General features: G+C 37.8%; 2 protein-coding genes across 3 annotated transcripts in view; one reads left to right on the top strand and one right to left on the bottom strand.

Annotated features, from left to right (window-relative positions):
* Positions 1-91: 91 nt before the first annotated feature.
* Positions 92-10,248, top strand: ofd1 (OFD1 centriole and centriolar satellite protein). Its single transcript, XM_055031596.1, has 22 exons — positions 92-374; positions 483-686; positions 1,075-1,143; positions 1,227-1,251; positions 1,333-1,440; positions 1,536-1,672; positions 1,766-1,939; positions 2,674-2,780; positions 2,861-2,980; positions 3,897-3,970; positions 4,058-4,149; positions 4,290-4,479; positions 5,620-5,750; positions 5,914-6,025; positions 6,879-7,565; positions 7,669-7,828; positions 7,926-8,017; positions 8,998-9,126; positions 9,285-9,445; positions 9,524-9,694; positions 9,780-9,847; positions 10,136-10,248. The coding sequence occupies exons 1-22, from the start codon at positions 279-281 to the stop codon at positions 10,179-10,181; spliced, it is 3,153 nt and encodes a 1,050-aa protein (XP_054887571.1). The 5' UTR covers positions 92-278; the 3' UTR covers positions 10,182-10,248.
* An 85-nt stretch (positions 10,249-10,333) lies between these two features.
* The window catches only part of gpm6bb (glycoprotein M6Bb), a 34,364-nt gene continuing 28,398 nt past the window's right edge, over positions 10,334-16,299 (bottom strand). The window contains exons 5-7 of one of the 2 annotated variants that reach the window (XM_055031597.1): positions 16,139-16,212; positions 15,968-16,033; positions 10,334-12,835 (exon numbers count right to left, since the gene is read on the bottom strand). In XM_055031597.1, coding sequence (XP_054887572.1) covers positions 12,686-12,835; positions 15,968-16,033; positions 16,139-16,212 — 290 coding nt within the window. In that variant the 3' untranslated portion in view covers positions 10,334-12,685. Of the gene's footprint in view, positions 12,836-13,662; positions 15,070-15,967; positions 16,034-16,138; positions 16,213-16,299 lie in introns of those variants that run through there. The other variant, XM_055031598.1, reaches the window with a different exon arrangement.

Below are 16,299 nucleotides of genomic sequence, written 5' to 3'. Positions count from 1 at the left end.
CTATATCTAGAGCTATTTAAAAAAAAAAAAGTATGGATTTAAATCGGTTGCGTCATAGATGTGCGCCACCGCAGAATTTCCGTTGGTGAGTTTAAATGTTTTGGGTTCGCGTCGTTAAAGGGAGCGGATCGATTGTTCTGAGTTGTACAGTAACTGAAAAACAAATATATTTCTCCTTCGTCTGTTCGGAAATTAGGTTTTCAGGACATATAAGCTAGTCTTCTACAAGCTGAGGAATTTGTCGATATTGAGGGGTTTTCGTATTTATTGTTACCGTTATGTCCTCGTCCAAGGAGGACGCGTTATCCCCAGAAGAGCTGAGGAAAAGACTCTATCAAACATTTAAAAACAAAGGAGTGCTTGACACTCTAAAAGTAAGTAACATCAACCTCAGAGAGGTCACATCACTTCGTCTTCGTACACGTGTGGTCACTTTATTCACTAATGTGCCTTGTTCATTATCTCCTTTGGTTCGGATCCAGGTGCAGCTGCGGAATCAGCTGATCCAGGAGTTGAAGAGTCCACATTCCAAGGGACAAAATCCAGATCTCAGCCCACCACACGGGACCTCCGATACTCTTTTACTTTCAGCTTGCAACACTATAGTAGCCGATCACCTCCGCACTCTGGGGTATGAGTACACACTTTCTGTATTCTGCCCCGAGAGTGGTGTGTGTAAGGACAAGGTGTGTATGACTGCTTTTATTCCCTTCTGCAGTTTTAATTGTATGAGTCACAACCACCAATGTATTCTGTACGGATTTATTTATTTTTTGTTTACAAATAAAATTATGTCAACGTCCTTGCCTTTGCATTCAGCATCTGACACCTCTAAATAAAATCCACTGCAACAAGCTGACTTCATAAATGGAGTACTTCATATTTTAGGTTCACCGATGCTATCCTTTCAATCAGACTTACCTTGCAACAAAATAAGAGTTGACACCAGAGTGCTGACTGCAAATGCAAGTCACACTTTTTTTTTTTTTTTAAAATCTTGCATCATTTTACAATTATGTGGTACAGTACACTGAATTTTGTAGCTGTAATGACAATTCTGCTCAATTCTGGCAGATTCTCAAGAAAGAAGACCTTATTCAGATTCTTAAATTCAGCCCTTCGTCCACCTTTCTCACATCTACGGTGACTAACCACAGTAAATGTAAGATATAATCAAATTAACAATGAAGCTGTTTTTTAATATTAATATTATCAATTTTAAACAGCTAAATAAAGAAGATGGTGATAAAGGTACGTCCAGTGACTTTATCTTTCATTCAAACTTCTTCTGCACCCAAGTCTTCTCGTCAGTATAAAGGTCGTGTCTTGCAGGGCTCCTGTTCAGTCTTTTAAAAAACATGACACACCATTCAACACACAACCTCCGTAATGACGTCCACACTCAGACAACCAGCTCAGCAAGTTATGGAGAGTCCCTCGGTAGGATGAACTTCTATATATTACCTGCCTTTTTCATTGTTTTCAAGCATTTATAATTTAGTATTAATCACAGTTATTTTCCTTTCTGTTCCCAGTTGACATGATGAAAATGATTGATAGACAATATGAGAACTCCAGTTTAGGTGAAGACAAAATGTTTCCACTCCAGTCAAAACTGGATGCATATAAAAAAGAGATTGAAGCACAGAAGGAAGCAGAAATGAACACAAAGGTATGCACATATGAACATGTAGAATGAAATTTAATACCCTGGGTTGTTTTTGTTTTATATCATTTATGCTGTTACATTGTGTCATTTCTTCAGCTGAAACATTTCAAAGAGGTTGAAATAGCTAAGGTCAGAATGGATGAAAAAGCCAAGTTTAATCAGGAACTTGAAAAGCTAAAGCAAGAACTGGAGAGGACTTATGAAATGAGGGCAAAAGCACTTATGGACCGAGAGAAAAATGCCATCGAGAGGTTGCAAAAACAGCAAGAGGTAAGAAACTCATAATAACTTGGTTTTCTCTGCACTTTCTCTTCAAATACTCAAAATCTTTGGCATATGACATGCATTTTAGAAGCTGGGTTAATATTTTTTCACCAGTGATGTCAGCCTGAGATAAATGTGAACGGCTGCATAGACAAGAAACTTCTTTTACCTCATTCTCAAAAGATAACGTGTACGCTGCTTTGCTTTCAAGGTTCTGCTGGGTAATCTCAGACAAAGTTAGACAATTTCTTTACGATGAGCAAAGAAAGTTAAGTTTTTTTCAGCTCTCTTTCAGCAGTTTTTTTTTTTTTTTATTGTTTTAACGATTGATCTTTTATCAGCCTAATCCTGCACTTGATACACCTGCTCCAAGTTTAATCCAAACATGTTAAATACTTATCAGAACCCTTGTATATTTGTCCAGTGTTGACAAAAAAATATATTAGAATGAGTAGTCCATTCAGTGAGCTAAATTTGCACATTGATGTTTGTGGGAGGGGGGATGAAAAGGAAATGCCCACAGATTTATCTGAGTAAACAACAAGAATGTCATCAATACAGCAAGATGTCTTTTTCTGCTTAAAAAAGAATTATTGCTGACTTTTGAAACTTTGACTTCTAAGTCACTGACTTTAGACGTCAAAACCGTTTGCATTCTTAAATATTTCCAATTCTGCAGACTTTGTTTAATTCTTTTGACTGTTAGTGTAAATATCCTTTAATGACTCTGTTTTTCTTAGATTGAAGAAAAAAATGTCTACATGCATAGACAATCACTGCTGAAAGAAATCGAAACGCTACGCTGCAGAGAAAATGAGTTGAGGATGAGAATGGAGGCTTTTGAAAAGTAAGATATTTTTAGAGACTTTTTTTTTAAGAATTTCTTTTCAGTCACTGATTCATTGTTTTGTTTCATGTCAATGTCAGGTCTTGTGAAATTCACGCAGAGAAGATGAGAGCTACTGAAGAGTTTTTGAGGAGGAGAGAACTGGCTGTAAAGACAAACGAGGACACGTACGACCAGAAATTGAAGAATGAACTTTCAAGGTATTTTTTTATTCAAGAAAAACACAATCTGGCTTTGTTTAGGTCACTTAAAGTCCAACAAAAGGGAGCTACGAGATTTAAGCTTAGCATTGCTAACAGTTGATGTCACTGTTGGGTTGACTTGATGTAATATTGTTACCTTTTTTGAACCATTTCTCATCATGAGCTTTATTATACTAAAATTATAAACTAATAACTTACACAGAAGTCTTTTTTTTTCTATGAATGCTTTTGGTGTTAAAAGCCAATACAGTCATAAATTTACATGCATCATCAACAAAGATTTTATAACAATTAGTCAAGTAATATTAAGCTATGGACCAATCCTATTAAAAATAGTGGACTATATGTCCACAAGTAATGTAGAAGCTGGGTCTGGTCCTGGAAAAAAAACACATTTACATCAACTTTAACATTTTTTTCAAAAAGAGAGATCAAGTATCTAGCCAGAATTACACCAGAAGCTGGCTGTTGACTATAAAAACCATGTGGTTTTTCTGCATCTTCCTAAGAAACATTTAACCAAATATTTAGTTGAGGTGTATTCATTTATTTGAACTTTATATAAAGTAAACCCTGAAGAAATTATAGAAAATCCACAATAAATTCTTAGTTTGCACCTAATTATAGTCTCTAAAACTATAATTGTGAAGGGAAATTGTATGTTGACTTATCAGCCCTCCGAGGAAAAAAGAGGAGCTCAAATAAATACTGAGAAAATTAGATAAATAATAATTTTGGGAAATTCTAATGTGATACTCTAAATGTACCGTTATCTCATAAAATTTTACAAATCTGGGATAGGAGAAATATGGCTTTCCTATTATAGTATCAGCAAACATTGACTTGACTTTGTGCTAAAGCGATTGTTCTTCATCTTTGTCACCTCCTGACCTCCTGCTTTCTATAATTCCAGTTACCAGCTTGAGCTGAAGGAGGAATTCCTCAAAAGAACAGAAAAACTCACTGAAAGTGAGAGCCGAAACAAAGGCAAGCATTTCACTTCCTCCTGGAAAAATTACCAGCTTGATGATTAATTCATTTTCTCAATGTTCACAACATTTTTTATTTTTCCAGTGGAAACGGCTCGAATCCAAAAGGAGTCTGATTTGATTGAATCCAGACGAGAAGAATACAACAGAGCGTGCATAGAACTGAAAAGACTTCAGGTATTAGTTTATCAAATTAATATTTAATTTGAAATATTTTGGTTATTCCTACAACACAGTCAATCTTCTGTGGCTTGGTGGTTTATTGAAATGTTTTCTAAGTTCTATATTCATATTCCACCTATTGTTTGTTTTCCCAGGTTGAGCTAGAAACCGCACAGCAGCAAATATCTCTGCTGACTCAACAGAAGGAGCTATTAAAAGAACGTCTAGAGAGTACAAGCGACTATTCCCGCTTGAAACAGGAGAAGACGGAGCTGCTGGGACAGCTGCAGCTGCTGAAGAAACAGCTGGAAGAAGCACAAGGAGAGAACCAGCGGCTCCGTGCAGGTGAAGGGAGACCGCCGCATTTCTAATGAATATGAAACAACTTCTGTGTCCTTTATATCCATATCAGCTGTTACTCAGATAACATAAACAAGGTGCAAATACACATTCTGTTAATGTAATGTATGCAGTTTTTTCTTTTCTAGTTCCTCTCTTATATTGAGTGTCTGTGACTCCATTCAGTATGAGCTTCATTGTGCTGTGAAACGTTCAGTTCAGTCTGTCTCTCTGCCTCACCCTGAGTCTAATTGAGTGAGCCGGGTCTTCCAGTGTGGGGCCTTTTTGGCTGACCTGTAGCTTTGCAGACTGTCTGTGAAGGAAAGCTATTAAAATGTAAGCGGAGACAGAAAGCTCTGTTTACCAGCAGTAAACAAAAATGTTTCTTCTCTCTGAGGGAGACCGAATTCACCCCGTCTAATAAGTGGAAAAAATGTGTCGGTTTATTTCTCTGTCAGTAACACAAACGCAGTAGCCTGAGTTCAGTAGAAACTCTGAGTGGTAGAAAATGGACATATTTAGTCAAAAAATTAAATAGTGCCTTTTCAAAATACCAATATATCTTTAATTAGCCCTCACTCCCTTTTTTTTTTCATTACAACTTATAACTTCTAAGTACTTCTTTCTGATATGTGATAAGCCAATTGAAAGTGGGAGCATGATGATTTTTCTCTTCCTCTCTTTCATTTATTATTTACAAGTAATGTAACAGTGAGGCATGCATTTGAATGAAGCACTTCTCACTGTGTGACTTTTAAATACAGTCAGCTGCCTCGGTAGTTGGTGAATAGGCTTCAGAGCATCACGAAGACTAAAAAGAATTAACTTTTAAAATAATATTGTAAATTTGGACTAAATTAGCTGTGTGCCATCTCCATCCAGTCTGATGGAGTTTTACCTATTTTCTAGCTCAGAAAATGGCACAACTTCTGTCTCCACATGTGGAAAGCTGTTAGAAACATTCTCCTGAAGACCGTCTGAAAAGTCTTGACTCGGAGGTTGAATACAAATTTCGAAGAATTTAGAATTCATAATGTTTCACTTGCAGTTCACAATTATGTGCTACCTTTTGTAAAATGGTTAAAAGTAAGGCTCACAAATGCTTTTGCATACATTAAATGTGTTTTTGTAAAACCCCTTTCATAGAAATGATCAAACCATCTAAGGAAGAACTGGCGCTGCAGATGGAGCTTCACAGACTGCAGAACGCTCGTACGCTGGACGAGGCAGAGTTCGAAAACCAGAAACAGGTGCTGCAAACGCAGCTTCAGTGTGAGGTCAGTCCGCTCCCACTAGATTACATGGAAGACTGTGGGAAACTATCTGACCTACATATTTTCCTATGGTCACATAGGAAAAAAAATGCTTTTGTGCCTCTGGTACAAATACAGAACTTTGCAAGACGGTGATTTGTAATTTAATTTTTCTCTCTCTCTGCAGGTGGAACGATGTGCTCAGCTTAAAGCTCAGCTGACAGAGTGTGAGGAGAGGGCAGAGTGGATGACCAGGCATGTTGAGGAGATCAAAACACAGCTTCACCAAACACAGCAAGGTAGCATGTGGTGCAACTTCTAGTTTAGCTTCATCTTTGTGTCATTTTAAATTTGTTCAGTTATGCATGTTAGACTCTGTAGCACATTTGTTGTAAAATTTTCATCTCTGAATAGACAGATTTGCTTTCTTTTTGTTTTTTGAGTCAAAGTATTTGTCAGGTGTCAAATATTTTCCCCATTGTTTAAAGTGTCTCGCAAAACTATTCATGGCTCATTTTGTCATGTTGCAAACTTCAGTGTGTCTTTTTGGCATTTTAGGTGATATAATACAACAAAGTAGAACAAAACTGTGAAGTGGAAAGAGAGTGAGGAAAAAGTAGGGCACAGTTGTGTAGCTCTCCTGTGTTTATTTCATCTAGAAGCACTATTTACTGTAATTACAGCTTGAAGACTGTTGGGGATGCTTCTACTAAATTTGAACGTCTCTAAGTATGTAACCAATGAAGTCTTGACAAAACTGCTGGATTTGTACAGAGATTAAATTGCACACATCAGAGTAAAGAGGACCGAGTACAAACTCTCTGAAGATCTTTGTATTTGTAAGCATGTTAGAAAACCAAATCACTCCACTAAATCCACTTCATAGTTATGTGCTACTTTGAGTTGGTTTGTTCAGTAAAATACTAAAAAAAGTTGAAATGGGAAAATGTTCAAAGGAATATGAAGAGTTTTGTCTGCACTATAACAAAATGAAACCAAGAAAGAAAGCTGTTGTCTAATGGTAGTAACTCTGTTTTAGATGTAGTTGCTTGTATTTCTGGTGGAGGTCTTCTGTTTTAGTGTTGAACCCCCTGCTCTCTGTTTGCTTTTCCTCTTTCATTTCCTTCTGTGTGACTCGATCAATAACGACAGCTCTGGAAAATGAAGTGCTGCGTAACCCGAAGCCCTCTCTTGTTGATCGCTCTGTTCTGGAGTTCAGCGCTGACCCACTGGTTCCACCCGATATCTACGTGGACAGAGCTGTGCTGAGGTCCAGGGTGAGTCATCATGATCTCTTTGAAGCAGGTGAGCCGTTGCGAAGACACAAGTTCCCTTGGAGCGATTCTCCAGACTCGGACCTGGAGCTCGTGGCAGAATCCAAAGCTCGCATCCAGAAACTACAGGAGGAGGCTGAAAGCTTAGAGGAAGCTTACAGAAACTACCAGCAGAGGGCAGTGCACTCCATTGCCTCTCATAGGCCTCTTTCCCCACAGCAAATCTATTTTTCACATTACCCCAACTCCCCTTTGAGGATAAAAGACTCTCTGCCTTCACACAATTATTCAACCCACGGACCAAAGACTTTACTCAAACAACTCACTACTCAATGTATCCAATCCCCCACATTGGTATCCCACAACACCGGAAACATTATGCCTCCTTCAGAAGTCTATGTCCAGCCTCAGGCTCCATTTGTCCCTGAACAGAGTCGCCATTCTTTGTCTGAACCTGTATTTGTAAGAGACGAACAAAGTCAGGAGGAAAGCTCTGTTTCAGTTAAACAATCATCTGGGACACCACAATCCTCTTCCAGGAGACATCAGAAGCAGAATGCAGAAGGTAGGTTTTCCATTTGTCTAAGAATGCCAAACACAACTACTTCAAGTTTAAATTGATCCTCTTTTAGTCTTGTTTCTCAATATAAGTCCTTGCTCCCCCTTAGAACCAGCGGTGTCTGCGATGGCGCTCTCCCAGCCGCCACCGTCTGACACACAGCTCTTCTGTGCCTCCGTCGTGACCGTCGCAAACGCAGGTGACTTTTCTCCTGAGCTCAGTCCACCTCACAGCCCCCAGCTCAGGAGCACAGCACGGGACCACTCCAGGTACCATCTGCTACTGCTACAAGGACAAACATTTTTCACGTTTTCCTTCATGGCTATGAATTTTAATGTTGTCTTGTTTGCCCTTGTTTCTTTCAAGTCCACCAAAAGCACAGCCTGTGTTTTCCAGCTTGGAGTCTTCCCCACATCCAGAGGAGATAAACCTTGAAGATCTAACAGGAGATTTGCAAGGTGTAATAGAGTATTAGCAGTCATGTCATGGTGCAAAACCCAATACTTTCTTTTTATGATAGAGGAAAGAATCATTTTAGTCCTTTAATCTCCCTACATGCTCCTCATTCAGAAGTGAGCTGAACATAATTTGTGATGAATTTTTTCACATGTGTTAGCACTTAAAATCTCTGTAGAGCTCTGACTGACAAACATGTGGAAAATATGTGCCACAGAAGCACGTCGCAGCTCTCAGCACTTAAAATTGGAAACCTCCCACTCCATCCGAACAGACATGCGATCGTACACATTCAGTGGCATGAATTCCTTTGACAAGGAATTCATGCCACATGTCAGTGTTAAACCACACACATCAGTGTTATTGTGATCTTATGTCATAGACCAACATATTTGTGTGTAATTGTGAAGTGGAAAGAGAACATTCATTGTTTTAAAAACATTTATATTTATAGAAACATGGAGAGAATAAAACCATTGTTGAATAAAAGCTATAAGAAATGGCTTTGAAAAGGGGGAGACGTTGACTTGTGTCCCCTTTGCAGATTTTTGTTTGAAAACATCTCAAAAATCATGAATGATTTCCCTTCCACTTCATAATTACGCACTGCTTTCACATAACATCCAATAAAGAAAATTGTGGCTGTAATGTAACAATGGGGCACAAGCAACTTACAGTATACTCTGGCATTATATAGTTTTATTGTGTATCTTCAACCGTCCTGCTGAACATTTTTTCGCTGAAATTTCCAAATGATCCGCTGCCATGTTATTTGTAGCAGGTGTCATGTACAACTTTGATGGTTCAGACCTTTTTTCCTGTTTTTTAATGGCTATGAATTTGGCCCCCAGCATGTCCTTTCAGCGGCCCGGCACAATGGTGAAGATGAAGGACAGCTGATTATGTATTCTGTGCCGGTTCTCTGGCTCTGTTGTATTATGGTGGAGCATAAAAGATCTCTTTGTGCTGCGTCTCCCTCCAGAGCCCGGCCACATTCCAGAGCTTCTCCTGGACACTGCTGTCCCTCTCTCTGAGGAGGCCCCCAAAGGACCCGCCACCCCCCAGCCCCAGGACCTCCCAGAAGACCCAGCAGACTCGCACAGCCAGCCCGGTGAGTCAACCCGTCCAGTAATGACCCTTGATCTTGGTTGACCCACAATGTTATGCATTTTATATTTATGTTGAGGCCCATCATTCTTACTGCTACCAGTCTGCCATGTTTTGCTCATTTCCCTCATCCTGAATTTATGTCACTGCACTTTTCTCTAGAAGTTCAAGAGACCTCAGGTGACTCTGTCAAAAAGGAAGAGGAAGAAGAGGAGCAGAGGTGGGAAAGAGAGCGGAAGCAGAAACAAGAGCAAAGGCAGAGGGAGCTAGAAGAAACTAAGGAGCGAGAGCAGCAGGAATTGGAGCGTCTGGAGAAGGAGACGGTAACGGTGAATCCAGCGTGGCAATGCTTAAAAGAAGTTGATCTGAAATTAACAGTGACTCCTTCTCTCTCTAACCAGCTTTTGGAAGAAGCAGTGCAACTGGAAACGGGAGGAGAAGAAATAGAAGAAGAAGCTGACATTAAGAAAGGAAAAGACGATGAGCAGAGCAGGGAAGAGCCAAAAGCTGAAAATCCACTGGAGAAATACATGAAGATGGTTCTGGAAGCAAGAGAAAAGCAGAATGAGCGGGTCAGTTTAATCTAAGACTGAACATTTCATTTTTAACTTGTATAGTTTACTTAACCTCACATTTGTCTTTTTTGTGCATTTCTAGAAGCCTGTAAGAGAGGAAGAACAGATGAGCCCAGAGGACAAGAGTTTATTTGAGGAAAAAGATGAAAGGTAACACAAATAAAAGCTCAGTGTTGATTTGTAGATGAATTACTATATTGCATATAAAACAATTAAAAATGTATGACGTTACTCCAGAAACCTTTAATACAAGAGCAAGACCATGTGATGTAATCCCAAGAATTGATTGCTTTTGTGGTTTCCCATCTCCTGATACGTCAGTAATGTTATTAGCTCTCGAATGACTTCAAGTTCATTTAAAAATATCTTCCTCTGATGGGTTATGCTTTTTTCTGTCCCTTAAGGGCTTCACTTATTAACTCGGTTTGTTTTCCTCAGCATTGCAGCATTCTCGCTTAAGGATGAAGAAGACGAGTTCTGGTGAGCCGTCTCAAGAGCTGAATCCCAGTTCTGTAGAGTTTCAACCTTGTCACCTTTTTAACTCACATTTTGATATTTTAGTTTTTTAGACCTTTTTGCACTTATTTGAAATGTGAAATATACAACTTTTGTAAACTGCTCTAATAAAAAAAACACTTTACAACATGCATAACTTTGTTTTATTTTTATAAAAAAAACAGTCATCAGGCCAGTTGATCTGTTTCCAGTTAGACATGCTGCTCATTGATTAGTTGATTGATTGATATCCTCCTGGTGATTCATAAACATTTCTTGTTTTTTATTTTTATTTTTGGTTTTGGTTCTTTCAGTATGGAACACAAACAATCAAAGGTCAGGTACATTATTATGATGAACTAGTATGCCTTGCAAAAGAATCCATACCTCTTCAGTCTTTCCACATTTGGCCCTGTTGCAACTACAAACTTTGTCTTTAATTGGGATTTTATATGACAGACCAAAAAAGTAATGGTTTGCTATAAAATGGAAGAAGTGGGTTGATTAATTTCTGCATCATGCCAAGACATGACCCTCCATACATATTGACAGGATGGGCAAGGACAGTGGTTTTAAGAAATGAGACAGGAAGTCCACGGTACCTGTGGAGGAGCTGCAGAGAGCCACAGCTTAGCTGGGAAAATTTGTTTTTAACTGTGCACTCTACAAATCTGGCCTTTATGTGAAAGTGGCAAGAAGGATGGACCAACACATAAGTATGTGTTGGTCGTACTCTATAGAAATAAAGTACAATGAGGTTAGTTGTTTTTACGTCACAATACGTGGTAAAGTTTAAGGGGTATAATTATTTCACAAGGCGTTGCATGCGAGACATTTCTGAGCTTTGCCACTGTACAGCTATCTAGTTACCATGAAACAAATACTTTAATTTCACAGGATACTGTTTTACATATCGGACAGCATTGGCTTCAACACTTTGGCTACAATTACTTTTTTTTTTTTTTTTTACTGAATTATTTTAGTTTTAGGAAATCTTGAGGAAGCCCTTGACATTTGTAAAAAAAACAAAAAAAAAACATCTACTAGCATGCAAAAAAAATAAAAAGACAATAGTCTAAAAATATTGATAACTAGCTATGTAAAAGTAAGTAATATTAATTCAGTTAAAAAGGGCAAACACTGCCTACTACTGATGTCAGTATAGCTAACTGTACATCACGTGTCTCTGCAGAAACAATGGTTTTCATGCAACAGGACGTCAAATAATCCCTGTAACTTCACTAAAAGCAAAAAGATTACATGAGTAATTATATCAAAAAATTGCACATTTAAAAGAAATGCAATTTCAGAAAATTATTAATACGAGGCTTCAAATTTTAAAATCAGACACCAAAAAAGTGAATCATAGCATATTTACATTGCTTAAAACGGAAACTGGCTGCTTTCAAATGGAGTGTTATATGGGACAGATTTATTTATGTTACAGGAGCTTAAGCAGAAAACAGTAAATATTTGTCTTGTACAGATGTACAAAACAAAACTATTTACTGAGGAAGATCTTAGCATCACATCATTGGAAACAGGTTGTTTTGGGTTTTTTTTCCATTAAATGTCATTCAAATTAACTAAAGTCTATATATGTATTCAGATACACCATTCATGTAATAAGTGCAAGAAATAATTCAAATTCACACCATGAAGAGGATTTAATCAAGTCAAGTCAATGGTTATGTTGCTCCAAGTACGTCCCATTTCTGATCAAAATGACATTTTTAATGTTGACTATGAGTTCTCGTGCACACCTGAGGTAGTGTTAATGTAGGTGATTATTGCTCCGAACATGCTAATGGAACTACAATCCAAACTAATTCACACTTAAATGATTGGCAACTAAGATGGTTTCCCAGCGAAATTTGCATGGAGCCCTGTTTACTAATACAGAGCTTGTATATCTGCCCAAGTTTAATGTTTGTAATGCTACAATTTCAGCAACATAAGACTAGAGTTTGAAAACGCTTACTGAAATTGGACATAAGGCCTTCCTTATTGTGTACAAATCATTAGCATCTTTTTATTTGAAAAAAAAAAAACATGTCATCAAACTGAAACTTTACAACAAAGGGTCAAAAGAAGGAGCATGACAGACAGTAAAAACAAACTGTTATTCGCTGTGTGAGAATAGTGCAACGTCTTAACATTCACCAGCAGAGACTGGTTATACAAAGGGCTAGAAAACATCAAAATCAACAGCCTGGATATCAGAACTACACTGCATTTTCCTACAACACAGAAAATGAAGAGATGTAGCACTCCTGAAACACTCCTTGGTGAGTTAGTGCAGAAAGCAGCTCTTATGGATTAGTTTGTTAGGAGCCAGGTTAGTACTGCACAGAGTCGGCAGGTTATACTAGCAGAGTGTTGGTCCAGAAAGAGGGCCTGTAGCGTTTGGCCATAGTGTTCGTAAGCGTATTTGCGTGGATGCATTTTTTTTTTTGTTTTTTTTGCTTTGTTTTCTGTAAGCGTGTGGCATCCTTATGTGTAGGAATTGAGGCATTCCTTGGAGCGCGAGGTGATGTCCTGCAGCTCCCGTTCCTCCTTCATTTTGATGTCTTGGTAGGCATGCATTTGACTGGCATCCTTAAGGTAGGCCCAGTTTGCTGAGAGAATCATGAGGTAGTGGATCTGCAAGAGAAGGGTGAGGTGGATGGCCGGTGAGCATGTCAGAGATGCAAAGCGAGCTACAGGAAACAGAGCTATGGTATGTAAACAACACACATAGTTACACTTCTAGAGAATAAAACATGGCAAAAGACTTTCTACAATAAATTTGTTACAATTACAGTTATTGTAGATGTTTCTACTTTTGCTATGTAGAGTACTACAGAAATTGCATTTTTATGGTAGAAAAATGAATGCTAGAAAACGATGAAGAGTGGTGCAGGCGTTAAAAGCTGGGGGTTAGTGCAAAGCATGAGATCCTGGTTTTTGTGAACCTGACTGAGCTCCATATAGTCCCCATTTCATGATTTACAATACTTTGCATGAATATTAATGTCTCTTGAACTTGATCACATTTGCTATTACAATGGGATATTCTATGTATTTCATTATGCTTTTTTGAATGTTAGATTACACTAGACTAGCTTGGACTAACATCCCATTAGAGCACTGTTTAGTAATTTATCCAGAAATAGAAAATGGCACAAGTCCACCAACCCTGCGAAGAAATAGTGGAGAAGACCTAAGCTGACAGGCGATGCAAGGAGAGAATTAGTCAGAAGCAATGTAGAAGGCCATGGCAATATTAGAGAAACTACTGAAATACAACTTTCCATTCAACATTATGCATTATCACATGTTGGTCTTCCTGCCTCATAAAATCCCAACAGTTCTGATAAAGTTTGTCAATGTAAAGTAACAAAATTTCCTAAATGTTCAAGAGATATGAGCACCTTTGCAAGCCACTGCATATGATTATGAGTGTTAGGATAAAAAAGACCAAGTAGGGATACTTTTGTAACCAAAGATTGTTTATTTATGTAGAAAGTAAAAGCTACAGCCTTGTAAAACTTAAAGAAAATTAAATATATGAAATATGAAGTATAAGTAATTATAAGCAGATCAACGAATCTGAAAATTGTAAGCATGCAGGCACTGTGTTAAAATCAACAAAACGACTCCTTAATGGCACTTTGAGGAAGGAAAAAAAAAACAAAAAACTTTCAAAGCTGAGGATCAGCTGTGATGGGTAACAGAATACATTTTGCTACTCTAAAACAGAAATGTTTCTTACATCTTATAAAATGAGGCTGTAGGACCTCATCCAGAAGTATACCACTTGTACTGGCCTATGCTACTTTGAGGGAGGAGTTGTTACTTTGAAATCTACAATGCACAACAGATCAACGTAATACTCATCAGCATACCATAGTGGATGAAAGTTTTCTTAGTTTAGAATTCATTTTGTGAGAAAAATATAATACTGATGGTTTTCTGTGTTTGATTGGCAGAAAAAGTCAGAAAGAATGAAAAAAAATAAACAAAAAAAGGGACAAAAATAAGGGTAAAGCTACTTTGCCAATGATGCTCCAGAAAGCACACCAGAACTGCTAATTTGGCGAGCTTAAATGTCAACAATGGGATTAATTTTGATAGTCTTTGTGATTTGATGCTTCAAGGCACTGAAACTACTGGTGCAGTGTTCCTCCAATTAAGGTCTTAAGGCCAGTGTGAGTCCTTATAAAACAGCATTAAAACCTGCACAAGTATTCTACAATTATATCTGGTGTGTGATTTATGAATTTGCGCACAAATTTGCAATTTTACCCTGATGGAATTTAACTGGTTCTTGCAAAGCCGGATGCTACAAATCATGTTTGCTTTCCTAATTTAAATTAACCATGCACACAAGGCCTTCATACGAGATGCAAGCAGCTGCACACGTTTCAAATTTAAATACCTCTATTTTTTTTTCTTAACTTTCTAGCTTTACGCTTTTCTTTAAACTTTTATGGTGACAAATTTGTAGAAGCAAAGTGTCACAGAAAACTCGTGGAGACATCAGAGTTCCTAATCTGAGTGCAGCTTTATTAGGACAAGAAAACTCCCTGGATACCAAATGCTAAAAGAAGCAGATAATCAGCTATTTACAGTTTGTGTGATAACTAATTGCAAGATGTCAACTTTACTATTCTCAAGTTTTTGCTTCCTTTTGTTTTATTTTTATTGTTTTGTTTTTTTGTGTGTGTGTGTGTGTGTTTTTTAGTTTCTTTGTTGTCAGTGGTATCTGCCTCTAATTGGCACAGTCACGTGCCGTGCCAGGCTCATAAACCAGCTTAAAACTTAGTGCAGCAGTCTTCCCGACTCTTAAACTTCAAAACAGCAAAGTTATAAGTGGTAGCCATCATGTAGATCAGCTGGTGGAAGAGAACAGAAAAGGCGGTAAGAGCACATGCTGATGACGTCCTCACTTACAGGTGCATCTCGATAAACAAGAAATATGACAAAAAAGTTTATTTATATCAGTAATTACATTAAAAGAGTGAAATTTGTGTGTGGTATTGGTTCACGTTCATTTGTGTTAATTCAGATGACTGTGGTTTGCAGCTAATAAAAGCTGATAGGAGCTGGAGTACATGTTTCAGCAATCACTCATCTCTGACAGAGGCTTCAACTTTTGCATTTCTGAAACAAAGATATTGTCAGAAGCACTTTACACAGGCTAGAGATTATTAAAAAAATAAAGTTTTTTTTTTAGATGGAAAAAAATAGTTGTTGCAGATTCTGGAGGAATAATAAAGAAGAACAGAATCTAAGCTACTTGAATTTGTTCTGAATTTTTTATCTTCAGTCTAGTTTCCACAGTCAGAGCTATAAGCCAGAATTATCAAAATATATCACTCTGTGTATAATAAATCCTAATAAGTTTCACTTTTTAAATTATATTACTGAAGTAAATTACCTTTAATGATATCCTAATTTATTGAGATGCACATGTGTATTATTGTTGGTTAATAGTGTTCAGTTTCTTAAAAGTAAAATGTTAAAGGACATTTAAAATACATATGTTTAATATTGTGGAATTCAAAGTTATTCTTCCTGCCCATCTTGAAAAACAAACAGCCATGTACATCTAAGCAAATGGTAAACAGTGAATGGGGGTTGAAGCTGTGAAGAAGCCAATGGCAAACCCTTGTTGGTGTGGTTACACAAACCGAACAGCAATGAAAAAAAAAGGAGCACTCAACTCATAATCTGCTTATATAAATCATGCAAAGATGAGCTTGAAGACTGTGAAACTAGAGGGCGGCTTACCAAAGCGATCACAGTGGCTCCAGCACCAGCGCATGCCACAATGTACAGGTGGTAAGATAGGTAGAACTGAAAAAGTAAGTTTTCAAAATTAGAACCTCGGAATCATCCTTTTTTGTCCCATCCAGTGCTTTAAGCCTCCACTTTATGCGTGCAAAGTTAACAGTATTGTACCTCACTGCTGTCGCAGACAGTAATAAGAGAAGATCCGCAAGCCTTGCCTGGTGTGGCGTTCCATGGGATGATTCCTGCAGCCAAAAAAGATTCAGAGGATTGTTGGTAATGTTCTCAACATGTCCCTTTTGTCAACACTGGTAAAACATGTGGCTTACAAA

Source organism: Poeciliopsis prolifica, unplaced genomic scaffold (genome assembly GCF_027474105.1).
Source record: "Poeciliopsis prolifica strain line A6 unplaced genomic scaffold, Auburn_PproV2 SCAFFOLD007, whole genome shotgun sequence".
Classification (NCBI taxonomy): domain Eukaryota; kingdom Metazoa; phylum Chordata; class Actinopteri; order Cyprinodontiformes; family Poeciliidae; genus Poeciliopsis; species Poeciliopsis prolifica.
The sequence above is the reverse complement of the archived record's forward strand: the minus strand, read 5'-3'. Positions and strand labels throughout refer to the sequence as shown.

What these genes read in the sequence shown, in the direction of transcription:
- ofd1 (XM_055031596.1), top strand. Translation starts at nt 279, where the DNA reads ATGTCCTCGTCCAAGGAGGACGCGTTATCCCCAGAAGAGCTGAGGAAA. An exon ending in CCACCTTTCTCACATCTACG is followed by an intron (nt 1,144 to 1,226) that starts GTGACTAACCAC and finishes AATTTTAAACAG; the next exon opens with CTAAATAAAGAAGATGGTGA. An exon ending in AGACTCGCACAGCCAGCCCG is followed by an intron (nt 9,127 to 9,284) that starts GTGAGTCAACCC and finishes ACTTTTCTCTAG; the next exon opens with AAGTTCAAGAGACCTCAGGT.